This window comes from Mytilus galloprovincialis, chromosome 8 (genome assembly GCF_965363235.1).
Source record: "Mytilus galloprovincialis chromosome 8, xbMytGall1.hap1.1, whole genome shotgun sequence".
In the NCBI taxonomy this organism is placed as follows: domain Eukaryota; kingdom Metazoa; phylum Mollusca; class Bivalvia; order Mytilida; family Mytilidae; genus Mytilus; species Mytilus galloprovincialis.
In genome coordinates, this window is record NC_134845.1 from 38640232 (window position 1) to 38660830 (window position 20599).

General features: G+C 31.1%; 1 protein-coding gene across 1 annotated transcript; it reads right to left on the bottom strand.

Annotated features, from left to right (window-relative positions):
* Positions 1–2929: 2929 nt before the first annotated feature.
* On the bottom strand, positions 2930–18983 carry LOC143041882 (uncharacterized). Its single transcript, XM_076214018.1, has 11 exons — positions 18240–18983; positions 17189–17320; positions 16524–16724; positions 15115–15246; positions 11243–11431; positions 10724–10849; positions 7754–7954; positions 6366–6591; positions 5418–5510; positions 3866–3961; positions 2930–3321 (listed from the first exon to the last, which is right to left on the bottom strand). The coding sequence occupies exons 1-11, from the start codon at positions 18974–18976 to the stop codon at positions 3013–3015; spliced, it is 2442 nt and encodes an 813-aa protein (XP_076070133.1). The 5' UTR covers positions 18977–18983; the 3' UTR covers positions 2930–3012.
* Between the last annotated feature and the right edge of the window lie 1616 nt (positions 18984–20599).

Consider the following 20599-nt stretch of genomic DNA (forward strand, 5'->3'; position numbering starts at 1 on the left):
CTAACACCACTAAATCAACGTACATTTTGTTTAAATTATAAGATCCCTTTGGATCAAAGAAATTTATACAATATATTTGGTTTATAGTTTGATTCAGAAGAAACACCGACATAGCTAGATAATACAATTAATTTTCTAATTAGTAACACAATTTAATATTACAATGTAACTAGTATTGTTATTTTCATTGTTATACATAAATGTTATATCAGTCTTACAAATCTAATGTTGAATTATATCCTGATTCTATCTTACTTTTGGGAAAACATTTTAGAAATTAAAATGTGACGTAACTTTGTGCGTTGATGGCTTTAGCTAACTCGGCTGTGTATTTCAATGTGCTGGTTTGAGGTTGTTTTGTGTAATGTATCCGTTTTTATTATGTAGTTAGTCACCACTTAAGTGTTATCATGTATATATATTATAAAGTCATTTTATAAAATTTACTGTTTCCAAAAGTATGAAATATTCTAAATAATAAGGATGTTCTTATCCCAGGCAGAAAACTCTAAACGTATTGGACACAACTTTTTTGGAACTTTTGGTCCTCAGTGCTCTTCAACTTTGTACTTGTTTTGGCTTTCGAACTTTTTTCATCTGAACGTCACTGAGTAGTCTTGTGTGGACGAAACGCGCGTCTTGCGTGTTGAATTTTAAACCTGGCACCTTTTGTCAGCTATTATTCGTGTGTTTATCTGTCCTATATGCTCTCCCATTTATTTGCATTGTAGTCCTGTTATGTAATGTTGTCTTTTAAATGTTTATATTTAACATTGCCATAAAAGCGGGAGGTTTGGCATGCCACAAAACCAGTTTCAACCCACCATATTTTTCTTAAAATGTCCTGTACTAAGTCAGGAAAATGGCCATTGTTATATAACAGTTCGTTTCTGTGTGTGTTATATTTTAATGCTGTGTTTCTGTTGTGTCGTAGTTCTCCTGTTATATATGATGCACTTCCATCAGTTTTAGTTTGTAACCCGGATTTGTTTTTTCTCCTCAATCGATTTATGAATTTCGAACAGCGGTATACTACTGTTGCCTTTATTTGGGTCCATTTATATATACCTCTTATATCTTCTAAAAAAAGTCTATATATTATCAGATTCGTCTGCGCACACATGACATTTATTAACTGTTGTTTTTATTTTTTTACAGCACTTGGTTGAGACCTCTGCTTTTAGACTATAAGTCCAAAAGGTACTGACATGATTTCAAACAAACCTTTCTAAGATAACAACAATGGTTTCAACTCCTTCAGGTAAAGTTAGCCACAGATGTATTTGGCTGTGTTTTGTTTAGGTCCTTTTGGTCGTAAATTTCTTTAACTGTTTCAGTTCTCTTCAACTTAATTTGGTTGTTAATCGACTCATTTTAAAAACTGTTATAGGTATATTCTAGTATCCTAGTATACAGAAATGTAAGTGTAACAGGAAGAATCTTTTTACAGCAAAACTGAAAAGCTAGACAAGATGTGCAAAAGTAATAGATAAAAAAAAAACATCAAAAAATTATCAGGAAGACAAATTCCCCATACTTTTTTCAGAAATCGTCAACGATGTTCCCCATACTTTTTTCAGAAATCGTCAACGATGTTTATTGGAGTTAATTGCTCTGTTCCCTATTAGAAAATTTTCACTGGGTATATATTTGCGCGTCGGACTCGTGCCTATAAATGAATTTGGTATCACTCCTTTTGATTCCCTCAATTTATGGATATTGTATAATGTAATAATGTCAAATATTGATGAATACACGAGACTAGAACATCAAGAAAAAGCAATTATCAGCAATATTACAGCTTAAGTTTACTTTTATACACTAATATAGTGTTCTTCTATTAGTCTTTATCAATATTACTTTTACTGTTAGGTCTGTTTTCAGTGATATCCATTTGACGTGGCTCTCTACTTATGCATTCCGTCATTGTGTTATTGTTCTATAATTTTTGTATTATCTTTCATTTTTGGTAATGTGCTTTGTCCGTGTGACTTTTTGTGTTCCATTAATACATATGGCGTGGTTCTGTACTCGTACATCCTGCCTTTGTGTTATTGTTCTATGATAATTTTTGTATGTCTTTCATATTTGCTAATGCTTTGTCTATATTTCCTTAGATTCTACACAGAATATGCCTAAAAGAACTAACGTCGTGGTACCCAAATTGCACCGAGTACGCAATTTTAGAAAAATTGCAGCGGAAATCTTACAAGACTTCCTAGAGAACAAACAATTTGTAGTTTTATGATTTGATACTATGCACGTCTTTCAACATAGGTAAACATATTGAAATATACACAACAGGTTCACAATATTTATCAACAGATGAAGTGTTTACTGAAAAAACAATATGCATGAAAACGTCGCTCATTGTTGAAGGCCGTACAGTGACATATAGTTGACAACTACCACGTTATCTTATATCTGGTGTGTCTCTTTTAACACACTATTTATAATAAATCGATCAAAATTTTATTATTTGGGTTTTAGAAGGTAATACGGCTTTTGAATGCATATATTTCAAAGATTTTAATACTACAACTTCAGATATTAGATACTGTTATTTCTAACATATGAATATTATGTATTATATAAATGAAAGAAGACATATGGTTTATGTTTTGAAATTTAATAAACGCAGTAGTTACATTTTTTCATTCAAAGTGTCTATATTATCAAACCATACACATGAATCTGGGCATAAGTATGGTCAATTTATTTCCAGGTGACTGGTCATAAGTGTATATATTACTGGTATATTACTATTATATATTTCATGATAATAAACTCATCATAGATACCAAGATTAAAATGATGTAAAGTTAAATTTCCCCAATTCGGCCGTCATTTAAACGCCATTTTAAGTATTGATGATCCATAACTTTTATTTAACATTGTCAAAATTTCCAAACTACATCCCTTACATAATAGAATATATTCTTAACTTCGCAATAATGAATTCCCCCACTAGCTGTTAATTACTAAACACATATATACAAAAACTTTTTGCTATCATGTTTGACAATAAGCTTGCACAACACCTTTATATAGCAAAGGACCATTTTTATGCAAAAATAATGCCGGCCACACAACGTATTCGACACAATTTCCACTCTGCACAAATTCCTTGAATACATTCTTATCAAATGCGGCTCCTGGAGACATATCTACTTCCAAATGCATCATCGGATCCTGAAGCGCTATGAACCAACAAAGCTTAGTGCATCTTTCAAAGAACGGAGTCTTTAATAGATCCAAAATCAAGTTCTCATTTTTATGTTCATATTCCCAACCTTGCAGAACCATTTTCTCACCAATAATCTATATTAAATATCGTTGAAAAGATTTAAAATAAAATAATCAAAAAATGTATACATTTTATTTTTGCCATGGAAGGCATCTTCCTTTCTTTTCCTTCATCAGAAATGATATTTTATTATGGCACATACCACATATGATGGCTTCAATTACTGTCAGTAGACAGAATTGCATAAAATATGAATTCGAAGTATAGTAATGGGCCTCGTAATGTATAATATTTTATTTTCTAAATACGACAGTAAGGAATACATGTATTATTACTGGCTGGTCTATGATTTAAACTGAACTATAAGAATCCTTCCTTTTGTCGCATAATTCTATTATTATAAACAACAAACAAATAGTATTTTTACTTTGGTTCCCTGCCTTTTCAAACGTTACAAAGGAACAATAAAACTATGTTGGTTCATTATGTTCATCATTATTTGTAAAATGTTCACTCGTTTTTAATGCACATAAGATTTCTTAAACTTTCTCTGTAATTAAAAAATTTCATTATTTTTTTTCTTTACAAAAATGCACAACTTATTGATAATGTATTTACCTGGTGTTCAAGGAAAAATTTCACAGTTTTATCTGTGTTCTGTCTTCTAGCCATTATGATTTCTTTACGACCAGGAAAAGAAGAAACGTCGCCATCCTAAAAGACATGGTTTATTTAGGTTTTGCCAAAAAGTCAAATTCTTTTCATTATGCGTAGCTTAACGATGTAGGACTGCAAATGCCTAACGTAACTCAGATATTATTTAAAACATAAAAATCGGAAGCTATTCATTGTATTTATCAAAACAAAGTATCATAAATAATCCGCAGGATCAAAAATATTTTTTACAAGTAGCTATGTATAGAAGTTGATGATAGAGGTTTTAGTTACTTATTGTCATATAAACAGGTATATATTTGGTCGTCAACTCTTGTCCCAATATTTAGAGGAACGTAATGAAAATAAATATGGCGATTCTGGCGTTTTGCATTTGTGCCAAGCTGCACTTCATTTGCACCAATTTAATTTTCATCTGCTAAACTTACCAGGTAAACACAAATCATGAGACACAAAAGTCATTACCCTTTCCGTCTGGTCCTTTTCACCACGGGAGTGAGAGTGAAATTATAAGTTTATTGTTTAAGTTACTAAAGCACTTACAGTTAAAAATGCATTTTTATAAGTTATTTTAAAAAGTTTTAATAAAAAAAAAAAGTAACAGTTTAACGTTAAAGCACATTGTCATATGCAAAAGGCTAAGTATAGTCGTATGCAATATCTCTGATTAACTGCGACCTTATGATACATGGTATTTTCTCTACAATATATCAGATACTTTTCACAGTTCACGTTTTCTTACGACTGTAGACGTGCGAAAGATCTGATTTTTACATCAAGTGATTCCTGGATAAAAAATTTTACGACATCCATAGCAATGTAAAAATATATGGTTCATTGTAGTGAAAGTAAAACCATTCAGGGTCAGTGTTAAATGTGTACTTGCCCAAACTGCCCATTGTAGTGCGACTGAAACGATTCAGTGCCGTTGGTTGATCTTTTACAGTTTTTAAAAATGTACCAGATATTATACATGTTACAATTAAATTGAAGCAAACGAAAAATTACTAATTGTCGCATACGAAAAATTTCTTTTGGACTAAACGAAAAAAAAAATGTTTTAAAAATAGTCACAAACAACATGACAACTGTTTTCCATTTGTTCCGTTGATTAATAAAATCTAACGTTTAATTGTGACAGTTTTAATGGAAGATTTTTACATTTTTTAAATTTACCTTTGAGTTCGGTACTTGTATTTAACTTTTTGTAAACTTGTACATTTACATTCGTACAGTGTAAATTGAAAAAAGACATTACTGACGTCTTATGGTTATAAGTGTGCTAAGTAATTCACCACTGTATATTTAGATGAAAATCAGTTGTTGAAGCAACAATATCATTTTACGTCCCATAATTTAAGTACTAACCATTCGTGTTAAATTGGATCTTATTTTATTGATCGTTTAAGACTTGAGATTTTGCCATTTTATAGGTTTCATAAAAAATCGCGATCTCATTTGAAATATTTTGTTTGGAAATATTGAAAATAATTACTTTGTGTGTATCAAGGCATAGTGTCGTCAAAATGTATGTTCCTATATCGTGAAGCTGCTCCTTAGAAAGTTGTACACACTGATGATAGCTGCACTGAAATCAAATTAAAATATTCAATAGTCAACTATACCATGCCACAAGATTTTGATACGTAGAAAAGTGTTCTTTAAACAATACATAATACAAATAGAGTTGAATAATGCTCATATTTTAATGAGGAGACCTCAGCTTGTTATGACAATGCAAAATTGTCAAATTTACAATATGAGATTACCTTAATTATCATTTTGAATTTTTTTAGTCCTCAATGCTCTTCAACTTTGTACTTGTTTGGCTTTATAACTATTTTGATCTGAGCGTCACTGAATAGTCTTTAGACGAAACGCGCATATGGCATATTAAATTTCAATCCTGGTAGCTGTTATTTCTATAAAAAAAAATCATATTATATTCTATATCTGTGTATTTCTGCGACATGTTTTATTAATGCATAAATGAAAAATGTTTAAAAATTTGGAGAGGTATGTTTTCCTTAATCTTAAGATATTTTTTATTTAGTGCTTTGAACAATGTTGTTGGGTTTTTTTCTTATAGTTCTGATTAATGATATATTAAGATGGTGATATAAAATAGTTACTGTACATGTCTTATCCCTAAAATTACATACTTTGGACCGCACTTCAAAATTGATAATACCATATGGTAGTGTGATTTTTTTTATATTTGGAAATATGTGACGGTTTCATTAAAAGGTAACAAGTTTGCAAAACATATATTTTTCCCAAGAAAGTAAACAGGCTTGCAAGTATAAGACTATACAAAAATTAAGAAAATAATAACAAAAACAGGTTTTATATGATATGAAATGTTTTTATGTAATCTCAGATAAATGAGTTTTTCAGCATAATACAAGTTAGATGTTGAAATTGTATATAATACTTCAAATACCATAAGTAATCTAAAGAGATGCCGAATCACAATTTCCTCTACTTCTTTTGTTTCCATATCATGGTAATATTCCTTTACTTTATCCACACAATCCATAGCGTCTGTCCACTCATTATCATACAGCTCTCCATACATTTCACCAATCTTCATTGGACGATTTGGATCACCAAGATCTGTAATGGCTGGATTCCCTTTTGTCAATTTGTCTCCTGCGATACTACTTAGTCTGTAAAAAATATTTTCCACCTATGACAAACTAATCTTTAGATGATATTAGATTATTTATATTGATACGAAAAATAGAAAATAACATAATGGTCCATATGTGCATCTTATCAGTAACAGTTTATCTCATTTCATATCATAATTTTTTAAACAAGCTACATCTAAAAAATTTATTGGTTTGACGCTTAATTGTCATTACAAAAATGAATAAAATATAAGACACGGTTATGTGGATTGTTTCTTAACAACTGATTGTATAGTTTATTCTTATGTAGAACTTGTACTCCACTGTCCCAGGTAATAGATGGGTTGTCGAGCCTTCAACTAGTTTAATACCGTTCCATTCTGTATGTGCATGTCCCAAGGCAGGAGCCTGTAAATCAGTGGTTGACTTTTGATGCTGTATATCATATTTGTTTTTCAGTCATTATTTTGTACATAAATCCGGCCGTGAGTTTTTTTTTTTTCGTTTGTCATTTCGGGGTATAGGTTTAAGTCATTTTTGAAGGCTGTACAGTGATCCATAGTTGTTCATTTCGGTGACATTTGCCATCTTTTTAAATTTTCATGACGAAATAACTTATACGCCATGGGCTTATTAGTTTAACATCGACTCATGACAATAATTTGTCTTTTTGTTATCGTCTGTCTCTTTTCGCTCTGGGAAAATGTGACAATATTGTTCAGGCGGTTCGATAATAGCGGAGGCACAACTACAAGTTGTGAGCAATAATGGCGTGAAGTTTCTAGGATCTGTGTAGATAATTACAGTAAAGTTGTTACACAAAAATATAATCGTCTTCTGTAACTTTTCCGGAAATAACTAAGTTCGTTTTCAATCACAATCTGTTGAGTTTGGAGAATAATATTTCAGGAGACAATTGGTATTGCGATTGTAACATTTTGACTGGGTGTGAATTCGTATGGCCGGTGGTGCATACATTATAGAAGACGCATGCCTTAAGCTTGTCGGCGACCTCGGTCTCGCTCCTTTCGGATGTATATCATCAACGTTTATCTTACACCATCATTATATATACCAACTAATTTAAATTCTATACGCGAATGCTAGACAAAATAACACACAACAATGTATCCTTTAAATTGGTAATACATGCTGTGTATTCGTCAAGCATTATCAATTTTGATATTGTGATATTTACCTAGTTTGAAGGTCATCTTTTTCTCTATGTAATGCAGCAATTCTTTCATTATTTTCTTTCTGTAAAACGGCTATTTTACCGACTTTTTCTTTTAATCCAGCTATCACATCTTCTTTGTCGTTCAATAAACATTTCAGAAGTTTTTCGTTTTCTTCTTTTACTAGCAGCTTATGCTCGAATGGATAAACGTAGGCCCTGAACCTTTTCGAGAGAGAAAACATGTGTTTCGTGTAAGAAAGAGGAAGTCTTTGTGTACAAATTATCACTATCACTAGTGTAAAGATTGTTGCCAATCTTTAATTTAAAAACAATATCTTTGGTTTCTGGATATTAAATAATGACTAAACAACTTTTAAAAGTATCAGAGATTATTATTATCAATAATAATAAATACAGGTTAATGAAATACAATATGTTAAAACGTTTGAATGTGTTTTTCGTGTATGCGTTATTACCTCTTGTATTCTTTTAAGCTCGGTTCAAATTCGTTTCGTTATAAGAAAAATCCGGTTTTTATAAGACTTAGCACGCCTTATCCTTGCGTGTAAGAATATAGTCCGTAGCCGGTCAAGGTTAAATGTTTTTATTAAAGTTATCGAGAATGTAAACATAAAATTATATTGAAGGAATGGACAATTTCATCCGACTTTACACCGATTTAGGAATATAAAGCAGGTAAAATGCAGTTACTAATGAAATGTAGGATTAATAAAAACTGAAAAACAAATGATGTTTCCCGAATGCCACATGTTGGCGGAATTTCATAACGCAAAATAGGAAACTGTCAATTTTGCCGGGAACAATATTTTCGGCTAAACAAAACTATGGAAATATAATTAAACGTTCATAACAACTAGCAAATAACAGATTTTATCACTGTATGATAATAAGAGTATTTGAAAAGATGCGTTTTTTTTTACAATACATGAAATTGCATCCGTGGCGGGTTTTTTATATAGTTTATCGCGTGATGATAGGACTTGCGCAGAAATAAAACATTTTTAAAAAGGCGAAAAGTGAAAAAAAAATGAAATAGTATTAAAACATTTCAAAATATCGTCTCTGCTTTAATCCATGGGAAACATGTTTTAGGGATCTTAACCCTTTAAAACATCAGAAAAGTCGACTTGCCTGACATTTTGGCCCAGACTGAACTCGCAGGGGAGAATATGCATTTTTAGAAAACGCGCTCGGTCTTGCTCTGTTTGCAGAAAAAACGATGTCCTCAAAATTTTTTGTCTTGGTACATTTTGAAATAAGTATCCTATGTTTGACTCTTATTCATATCAAACATATACCACAAACTAAATCTAACTGTTTTAGAGTTATAATTGAATGTTTGAAACTTGTCATTATGTAAGACATACCATACATTTAACAAATATTGAGGGTACCTCGACGAGTGTCAAACGTAGAGCAAGGTCTAATGGTCGACCCTACCGGAGCACGTGAGATCACCTTTGGTTATTGATGGGGTTGGTGTTGGTCATGCAGGCTTTAGTTTTCAATATATTGTAGTATACTGTTATTTGTATTTTGGTTGTTTTTCTTCTTTTTGCCATGGTTTGGTGAGCTCATTTTCGTCTTATGAGTTTCATTGTCCCTTTAGTATTTTCGCTTTTCTTTTGAACAATGCATAACAGTTGTTCATTAAAACTATCTTTACATTTTTTTTATAATGAAACTGTATATTCTAAATAATTATGATGGATATTGTTATTAATAATTAGTTTATTGTTCAGAGACTAGATTTTCTATAAAACGTATGTGACCATATTCAGTACATAGATTTGAATAAATGTGACTAAAATCGTATTGCCAAATGCAGTTTTTAAACAGGTCAATAATGAAATATGAATAAATTTTCTTTTATAACAGCAACTATAATTTGAGGCTCAAGAAAGAGAATGTCATGTATTTTTCATTCCCCTATAATTCCCTTTACATTATGAAAAATATTGTTTACAACAATTATTAACTTTTGATGCATTTATAAGTTAAATTACGCTGGAAGTATTTGTTTTACAGGAACTTAATTTAGAAAATGAATCTGAAAATGCACTTCAAAGTACAACATGTTTATATGCATTCTTATAGCATTTCATAAAGCTCTTACAATAAACAATACGATGAAAGCATTATATATGTTGCCACTTATGATAAAATAAAATATAAAGATTCGGTAAACAGATAGTTGATAAGCGATGAATCTGAAACCGCTAATGGTATAACATCTTGACATGAAGCTTGAAAACAAGTTTTAGGAAGCTAAATTTTCCGTTTTCCTAGAAATATGAAACGAAAATTTCATTCCTGGTTTCTATATTGAAATAGTGGAAAAGTTTAATAAACATGTTAAACAGGATGCTGACGAGTGGAAAACAGTATACTTCCTTCTTCGGATCGGAATTATTAGAACAAGTGTTTGAATGAATATATACATGTTGTTTTTATCACCAGCAGAATTTGGTTTATTTATGCATGTCTGTTATATTTGCTTTGGTACTTAATTTGAATGGTTTTTGATTGTACCTAAGAATACTTTATGTATTGACTGTTATGTTGGTTGTTCATTTATTATGAACCATTATACAATATAACACAGCCTAAGAGGATTGCTGCTGACTCAAACGTGTGTATGATGGATAAAACAAAATAGAACAAACAGTCAAGTGTAAAATTAAGAAGGCACATTGGAACTTTGTTGTTTCCTGTATATAACTAAGGTTTCGTTTGAATCAAAATGAAAGTGTTACAATTATACTTCTTGCTATTCAAATGTATTCATATTCTTTAAATATGTTTTATTCACATTATTTTTCGTGTCGGTGCATTTTAAGACTATGGTCTGGTGTTTTTTACGCTGTCGGACCAGTATCCCTATATGTCTCGCTTACTGCGATCGCATGTAAGATAGAAAATGTTTTACAATTAAGAAATATAATAAATGAAAACATTCTTGATATATACCTAGTCTGTATATTTTCTTTTTCTTTTATCAAGTTCTCTACTTGTTTATTATTTGAGGAAATTTCATGACTTAAATTAGATACTTGTCTTTCAAGCTTTGCATTTTTATCTTTCTCTTCCACTATCCTGAAATTTTCAAAAAAAAAGTTGTTCAGTATGGCATAACGTTTAAATAACTACTCTTAGTCTATGGAATATCATATATAAATACAGATGAAAATAATGAATTTTGGGAAGAAAATTTCAAACTATAATCTATAAAAAGATAAATGATGTGTGAAAATGCTGTTATTCACGATGATATTCATGGAACAGTTAAATACCTAATGCATTTTGCGATAATTAAAACATATTTTGCGGTTAACAATATACATTGAAAGGTTCTCTTGAAATCAGGAATAAATAATGCTTATTAAACGGATATCCTCGCTCATATTCTTAGTATATTTTAACCTATAAGTAGAAAGTTACTTATACATCGCACACTTCAATAAAGTTATTAAAGGTGCAACAACTTACTTTTTTTGAAGTTTCGTTATTTCAATTTTGGAGGCCTCTAACTGAACATTATACCGCTGGCCTGCTTTCTTCAAGGCTTCGTACGAATTCAATTCCAAGGTTTCCATTTTTGTAGTCAAATCCTTATTTTCTGTTTGGAGACTTTTTGTTTTCTTTTCCAGTGCAGTTATTTCATTTGAGTATGTAGCACTGAAATATAAAAATATCTTTATGAATATTTCATTACATTAATATTTCACAGATGGTGTTACTTAGGGGATTAAATCTGTGTCATTATTTTCAAAACTTTTTTAAGTATGGGTTTCTTTTCGTTACCTTGGCTTAGATATATTTCCGGACCTTTTGTCAAATGATGAGCTGAAATTTCCAAACATTTCAGTCTATTAGTTAATGCTATATAATTGCCCTTAAATCTAATTTCAAAAAGGGAAATTTTACCCTAGCGTTCTTAATTCACCAAAGATATGGATACATCTTATATATTGCTCAAGTAACTCTTAACCGTCTAATGACTGGGAAATTATTAGGATAACCTCCTATTCAATTGTCATTCTACAGCTAATTTTGGAAAAAGTTGAACATGGGATTCAAACGACAGCCAGTGAAAACTAAAATGTTCCAAAATTTACAATTTATCAATAATTGTTGTGACCTTGACTTTTGACCTATTACCTGAAAATGAATAGGGATATAAATTATCCCATGTAGGCATTACAAGACCTGGTTTTAAAAAGTTGGATATATTGGTCAAATGATAAAATCCGGCAACCAAAACTTTCCAAAATGTCCAGTCTATCAAAAGCTCATGTTACATAGAGAATAATACATGGCAAAATCCGTTTCATATGTCGTATCATCCCGAGACACCAATATCAGCCCAAGGGCCAAAATTTAGGCCCGAGGGATGATATTGGTCGAGGGTGATACGGCATGTGATACGGATTTTGCCATGTTTTATACGCTTTATCATATATTTCAACAGGAGAGTTATATTATATGAACTGTTCACTGGGTTACCTTCAGCTCTACTTTTGTCTTGTTTTAAACGCCTTAAAAGAACTGCTCAATGACTTATCCAAAGCACCTGTGTTACCTTACAATTTGCGTGCTGTTGTTTTAAAAATATTTTGTTTATTGTTGTATTTTTTTGTGTGTTTTGTATTTTTTACAGTTGCAATTAGTGTGCCAAAAAATTTGAAAACGTCACATGTACATACCAAACAATGACGTCATTCAATAAATTGCGTCACGCCCGAATGACCGTACCTATTTTGAGGGAAAATATTTCTTAAGCTTACATAAATAAAAACTGATTATGTAAAAAAAAAAAAAAAAAAAGTAGGGGTGTGATAAAGGGTATGCGATAAAGGGTAAGGGGTGTGATATAGGGTATGCGATAAAGGGTGCGCATCAAAGTTGCGCGATATAGATTTAACAGCAGGCTATTTATCACATATTCAAAACTACTGTATTTACTACTAAACATATGATAAATTGTCATATATTGTATATATATTTTAGTTTGTCATATCATGTATATGGGTCATTATAAAAAAAAACCATGCAAAACTATGTTATTGGGTCTTTTTAAGTCACAGACATGAAAATATATCAAAATAACACTTGCATATATTAGATATGAATGTTTTGTGATACACAATATACAGTTTACCATATGAAATGTTATAAAAACATCCTTAATGTTTTCTGAAACCCTTGAAGATAGCCAGAATTAACTGTTATGTTTTTACTATAAATCCTTTCAGACTTGAAACACGACTACTATTCATATCATTTGTTATTATGATTTATCACTTTTTATTGCATTTTGATACATACAAACATTTTTTAATGATTTAGGAGGTGAATGTTGGTTTTATAATAAAAAAAATCACCAAAAGGAAATGTAACAATTCTTAAGTCAATGGTGTAACCAAAGGACACATTAGTAGGATAAGAGTTATCTTTCGCAAGATTTGGGTATTTACAACAGTTTCTCCCTTAGCAATGTTACCAGAAAACATTTCCTTAACTTTGAATAATGAAATATATTGATTATAGAAACATGCAACAGTAACAACATATAGAATAGGGGAATGGAGCACTTATTTCGTAACTGAATCTTAAAATACACCTTAAATCATTGGTGTTACTGTCAATGGTGAGACCATTTTGATAAAATAACACCATTAACCAGTTTAGTAACACCACTGAATATATCATGACAAACTGCATTGTTTTGTGTTTCTTTCATGTTTAACAAGCGAAACATCATATTATTAATGAAAAACAATATTTATTTAACAATGTTTTGACAATATCATGTATTACATATACACAGTTTTCACAAACTGATGTATGCTGGTAACACCAATGACACTATTTAGTAACACTATTGACATTTTTAGTAATGGATGTTATGTTATATAATTTGAGATTTTTTAGCCTAAGAATTATTTTTTCATCTTTTTCTTTTGCCCGGTGATCTTGGCTTTGTGTTCAGTACTTGATAAAGGTAAAATTTGCAATGTGATGTCAATGGTGATACTTTTGTGTCATTGGAGTTACTGAAGGGTCAGTGGTGTTACTATATCAAAATGCGATATTTGTTTATCTTTATTCATAAATGAACGTGTTTTTATGTCGTGTACGAAGGATAAGGTATATTATTATCATTTAATCTTATACAATTCACATATATTCAGTTTAAGTGTATTTTTTAGTATTTACAACGGCTATTATTAGGGCAGCCAACTTTTTTACGACAATGTATTCTGAAATTTATGTTTAAATTGAATGCACAGCTATATGAATAATGTCAATAAGTCGTAATTTAAACCTAAACAACAAATTGGAACAGTTATTTGATGTTAACCAATAAGATTTAGTACCTAAATGTATGCTTTAAATTGGTAACACCATTGACACGATTCTATCAAAGGATGACCTAAAATTGTTAAAATTGAAGAAACTCTTCATTTTTCTCATTGCATATTTCTGAATATCGTTGCTACCATACTATAGAATAGCGGGACACATTTAAATGTTTTAAACAATGACATCATTTTTCAAAATATTACCTCGTCGAAATTTGCACTTTTTTTTATAATGACCCATATGCCTTGCAAATAAAATATTCATTCATTCATTCATTGAACTACGTTATGACCTATTGACCTTAAAATCAATAGGTGTTCTTATACATACAGTATCGTGCCTAGTTTGGTAAAGGCTTAGCGATTCTTTATAGCTCAAAAGATTGTGTGCAGAAACCGTTATATCAAAATAATGGTGGACGACATTCATTATATAATTAAAGAGGGGTTGTAAGGATATGGAATAACAAGAATGAGGGGCGGCAAGCGATATTTCGGGGTGGGAATTTGGAGTAAGTTATTTAATAAAGAGGAGGGATCAGGGAGAAGAGGGAAAGTAAAAAACGAGAATAGCTGTGACCGAATTTAAGCTTTTTAAGAGTTAGAAGGGAGTTTGGAGAAATTGGGGGGAAGTGGGAATCATCAGTCACACAGACAGGTATCCCCCTGTCAATGGCCTTATTGGGAGCAACTTGGCTAATGATAAAATCGTCTGAAATGAAAAAGTCAGTTGCAAGACATTTTTTTAACACACGTGTTGTTTGCACGGGAAAAGAATCATCGTGTTTTTTATTGAACCCTCCTACAACTTAAGAAAAGGGTCTTATGATGATAATGTTTGGGGTTTTTAACAACTTACAAAAGCCGCTTTGTGCCTATTGTAAAATATCTTTTGCTTGATTTACATTTATGACATTTATTTAAATGAAATTCAACATGTTTTCTATTGAGAGACAAAAGCCTGAAAATATATCTAAATTAAAACACATTTCTTACATTTTGTCCTCCTTCGCCGCTTTTATGAGAGACTCATATTCAGCTTTTGTATTTATGTCACTGTCGTTTTGCTCATTTGTCCAATCTGCAATTTGGATGATTAATTTTCTTACTTCTTCTTCCTTTTCAATACTGTTCAGATGGAGAGAAAAAAAACAAGTTAACCTAAGACATGATAAAACCAACATATAAGTTCACCCGACCACCAGATAGACAGAAAACCAAAATGACAAACGCCGGTTTTGTAGTATAAAAATTGTGTGTGGCGGGAACAGGATACCATGTTTTACAAATAACTAAATTTCTTATATTTTGTTGACTATGTAGTGTTTTTAATGCTATTTAGTGTTTGTCTGTTTATAATGCCAATGCTGTTATGAAATGAGACATGTGAAATTAACATTTTTTGATTTCATGCGGCCAAATCAGTTTTCTGGATTTACCTTAAACAGCTCTAACCAAATAGTTTAAAAGCAAAAGATGTATAAGACATAAAGAGGTCCCAGACCACAGTTATTTTGTAGTGCATTTCTTTTAGACAATAGATGAAAATTTTAAAAATCCCACCTGCGCTTTCTCGATAATACTTTTACAGTGTGTTGTACTACTCTTGGGACAAATTATATCAAATTTATAGAAAACATCGGCTCTAACTCAAAACAATGAAATTATGGACAATTTAATGTTAAGGGGGTCTTGAAATCTTTTTACAGCTTCCGAAACACAGGCACTCGTCTCAGAATTTTTTTTTCCTATATACCTTTATATAACACTTTGGTATATATACTTTGGTAGGATTGCTTCGGATGATTCCGACAACAAATGTAGGCATGTTATACACCATTGTAAAGATAAATCAATTAAGATTTACGATTTCACAAGTTTGAATGGATTGACAGACTAGAAATTGGCATATTACGAAATTTCGTCACCGCCTGACATTTTTCTAAAATGCAAGTTAAGTACCTTGTGATATATAAAGGTATATAGGAAAAACAAATTCTGAGACGAGTGCCTGTGTTCCGAAATCACCCTTTTTAGCTGAACCAGATCACTACTTGACTTTCATAACACACTGTCCACATTAGGGACTATATTTGTGGACGACGATAACTGTCTACTCGGACGAGCTATAAAACAAAAAGACGAATTCAGGTAAGGTCAACTAGGGAAATGGACCCTAATCTTAGTTTCTGCCTTCTTAGACTTATGTTAATTACTCGATCATTGGTGATTTATAATGAACTTCTTCGACAAGCTATGGTTGTCATCTGAAACTGATAAGTCTAACAAATGGAACGTTCGTTTATGATCAAAACACAAGGGAACAGAAAAAAAACTATAATTATTTACAAAACAACTGGTGCAGATGCTTCGCTTGAATACAGTTCAAACTTATCTACACTTACCAGGTCTTTCTTAATTTCAAGACATGTTCTAGGACGTATCCAGCTTGTTGAGAAACCTGTTTCATTTCTCTGTCAGACTTCTTTATCAGCATATTTTTTTCATTTTCGTGAAATTCTGTTCTATCTGTTTCGACGGCAAACTTATAAAGTATAGCAATCAAATCTGCCGTACAATCTTTAATTTTGTTGGTATGAACCATCCTGAAAGAAATTGTAAATTATTAGGCAAGACAAGTCATATCACAAAATTTAGTTTCAAACCCAATGTAATACCTCTTTATCGACACATCTTATAAAAGGTGTAAGTAATGTATGATGACTGTGAAAAATGTTTTGTTTCTGATATGTTTTGTCCTTAAAAAATGTAGGCCATAACATTAGATTTTTCCGATAAAGTTTACTTGTGTTTACTTTACTTAACGGGGTTTGCAAACAAAACATTAAAATTAAAGTTGTTTGGTACTTAAGTGAACAAAAAGGTTCTACAGCAGCAATATCTATCTCTAACTCATCTGTTGGTGTTTGTAATTGTTGAACATTACAAATCATTCCGAAAAACAAATGCTATGTCAAGTAACTTAAGTTATAGTTATACCCATTTTACCAAAAAGAATGTTACAAAATTAAATTAGAAAATGTTGGACTTCTTCGATGAAATAATTTACCTTGGTGCATTCGTTATTTCATCTCTTGAATCCTGGGACTCCTTATCTAACGTCACTGCCTGTAATCTTGATGAAATGTTATCAATGTCATTCGTTTGTTCATTTGATGATTCTTCGTTCTTTATTTGGTTTCTAAATAAATTGTATTTTAACAAATTTGAATATATTAGATGACTTTTGTATTTGTTTATAATTACATTAGATGTATGTTTCATTATAATACGTAAATTCAGATTGGCTAACTGCACATCACGTGTTATTCCTTAAGCAATTGCATTACACAATAAAACTTATCATTCGTGATGACACGAGGTCTCACAATAAAGTGCACAGGTAAATTAAAGAAAAACTTGATGTAAATCGTGTTTTCATGATTCTAGCTAAAAAAAATGTAATTAAGAGTATTGAATGCTTCTTTTTGTAACTTCATAGGGTTGTAAAATCGTTGATCGTGCGCACATTTTTTTTAATGAAGCGCTTCCGCGCTTTTCTCAATTCATGACCATTTGATAAATATGAGTTATTTCTGAATAAAAAATGCATAAATTTTTATGATACTTATAAAATACAGAAATTACAAATTATTTAACAAAACACAATTTGTGTTTATCTTTTAAAACAAAAAAGTTATGGCTTTCTTTCGAAAGCAAAAATACGGCCACAAATCCGAATTTTGAGCAAATATACAAAATTTCGACCTCATTTAACTCAAAAAATAGCAATTGAAGGTATATTTTTTATTACATATTTGATTTACTCAGGCAAAAAATAGCCAAAATGGAAGTTTTCATCAAACTGTAAATACGGGATCAAAACTGTATCATATGCCCTTAATTATAATACTGGTACCTTTGATAACTACTTAAACAATTCCAGTTCCCCTCTTTCCAAACTTTTAATTCTAATGAATAAGAGAGATATATTGGGTAAGTGTCCAATTTAGTGACTGGCACGTACAATTCAAGAAAACATATAGTCTTACAAAGACAGTGCATATGGTACTTATAGAAAGAATCAATCGAATGTTACTGAGTATTTGACCTTTACTTACGTTTCCAAGGAACCAAACTCTTTGCTCCAGTTCATTGGATTTTTTACGCCGGGATAAAACACTAATGTTTGGGACAACATTCTCTTCTCGGATATTTTATCGAATTCATCTATTGCACGTCTAAATTGTTCCCATAATGAAATAGTTTTTAAAGACGTGTTTGCAGCAGGAATTGCATCTAAAATTGACTTAGCTTTTTTTAGCAATAAATTCTTTTCATGGTAACTGATTTGATACTCTTTAATATTGTCTTCGACTTTAGATATTAAAGATTTTTTTGTTGAGAGAATTTGACGAGTCCATTCAAGTTCCTCGTTTTCAATTTCTTTTTCTACAGACTTCAGTTTGACTTCTTCTTCGCTACATAGTTCCTTATATCGAGCAAGTTCGGTGTTTTTACTGCATAGGTCTGTTTCCATATTATGCAAGCCTCCTTTAATATTCTTTGCAGTTTCGCCCACTCCAATAGTAGTGTGATTTGTATTAATTGAACAATTGCCGCAAATACCCTTATAGCAATCAAAACAGTATTTAGATATAGTATTGTTATGCGTACTACACTGTGGAATATAACCAAGCACAGTGTGGTCGATATCTGTGTGGCTGGTATAAGATTCAGTAGTTGGACATACCTTCTGTTCCTTGTGCACGGGCATACACGAATTACAAAATTGTTTTTTACAATCCTGACAAGGTATAATCGAACAAGTTTCAGGACAAATATCACAAGTATCCATTGTTGGGTGTATATTACTTCCTTGTTTAAAACGAAAGTTGATCGCAATGTGCATATAACTATTATATTGAATCAAATCAAAAGATGACATTAAAAGCTTACAATAAAAAGGTTTTTGAATTTATCAAGTAAAATTTAATTGATTTGTTTTAATAAATGTAGATGTTGTGATGTTATATGCTATTGTTTCAGAAAAAGGGAGAAGGTTTGGATCCATTAAAACGTTTAATCCCGCTGCAAATGTTTGCACCTGTTCTAAGTCAGGAATCTGATGTACAGTAGTTGTCGTTTGTTTATGTAATTTATACGTGTTTCTCGTTTTTTTTTTATATAGATTAAACCGTTGGTTTTCCCGTTTGAATGGTTTTACACTAGTAATTTTGGGGCCCTTTATAGCTTGTTGTTCGGTGTGAGCCAAGGCTCCGTGTTGAAGGCCGTACATTGACCTATAATGGTTTAACTTTTTTTTTTAAATTGTTATTTGGAGTTGTCTCATTGGCACTCACACCGCATCTTCCTATATCTAGATGTTCTACTATTTGAAAAAAATGTTTGAACAATACATGGTTATGAATATATACGAATATGTATACTCATTTGGTTTGGGTCATTTTAAAACTAAATGAAAGCATTGTCGGATAAGATTATCATTATTACATGATTAATAAAATAAAGGAACTTGACCTCACAAGTTGAAATCATCATTTTTACATGGCCATTATCGTTTTTCCCGAGGTTTTTCCTTACGAATTACAATATACAAATGTAATGTAAATTTTGGAATTTACGAAATATCTAGTATATTATGACTGTGAAACGATTTACCAGAGTTCACTTTTTTACCCACAGATAATTCAGGCACTGATTCCTCTTCTTTTTTTATTTTCTCTTAATTTTGATGTTAGTAAATTATAGAATGTATTTAATATTTCTAATTAATTTAATATTTCAGTAGTTTATATTAGTTTAATTAGGAAGAGATTAAAACTGAGACATAAAAAGATAAACTAATGTCAATACGTCATCATTGACAAAAGAAAATAAGTGCCTATGGTTTCACTTAAGAAAGAAAAAATTGACAGGATGAATGTGTGTTAATTGGTTCTAGCAATGGTAAGATAACAAACAAGAGGCTCTCAAGAGCCTGAATCGCTCACCTTGATTTTTTGGGATTAATCTTTCTTTAAAGAGTTTAAGTGTCCAATTTCATCGTAGATTGTTTTTTTACTTAAAATTACAAAGTTAGTGGCAGCAACCCAACAATGGGATGTAAGATTCATCTGTAAATTTCAGGGCTAATAGAACTTTAACTTATGAACACTGTCATGCCAGATTTGCTCTAAATGCTTTGGTTTTTGAGATATAAGCCAAAAACTGCATTTTACCCCTATGTTCTTTTTTTAGCCAGGGCGGCCATGTTTTTTGAAGAAACATAAAATAAAACACAAACTTTATTCTAGATACACTATGGATCATTCAGCTTAAATTTGGTTGGAATTAATTCATCAGTTTCAGAGGAGAAGATTTTTTAAGTTAGAAAACATAATAAACAAATTGTGTAAAATTGTCCTTCAAGGGCAATAACTCTTTAAGGGGTCAATTGACAATTTTGGTCATATGAATT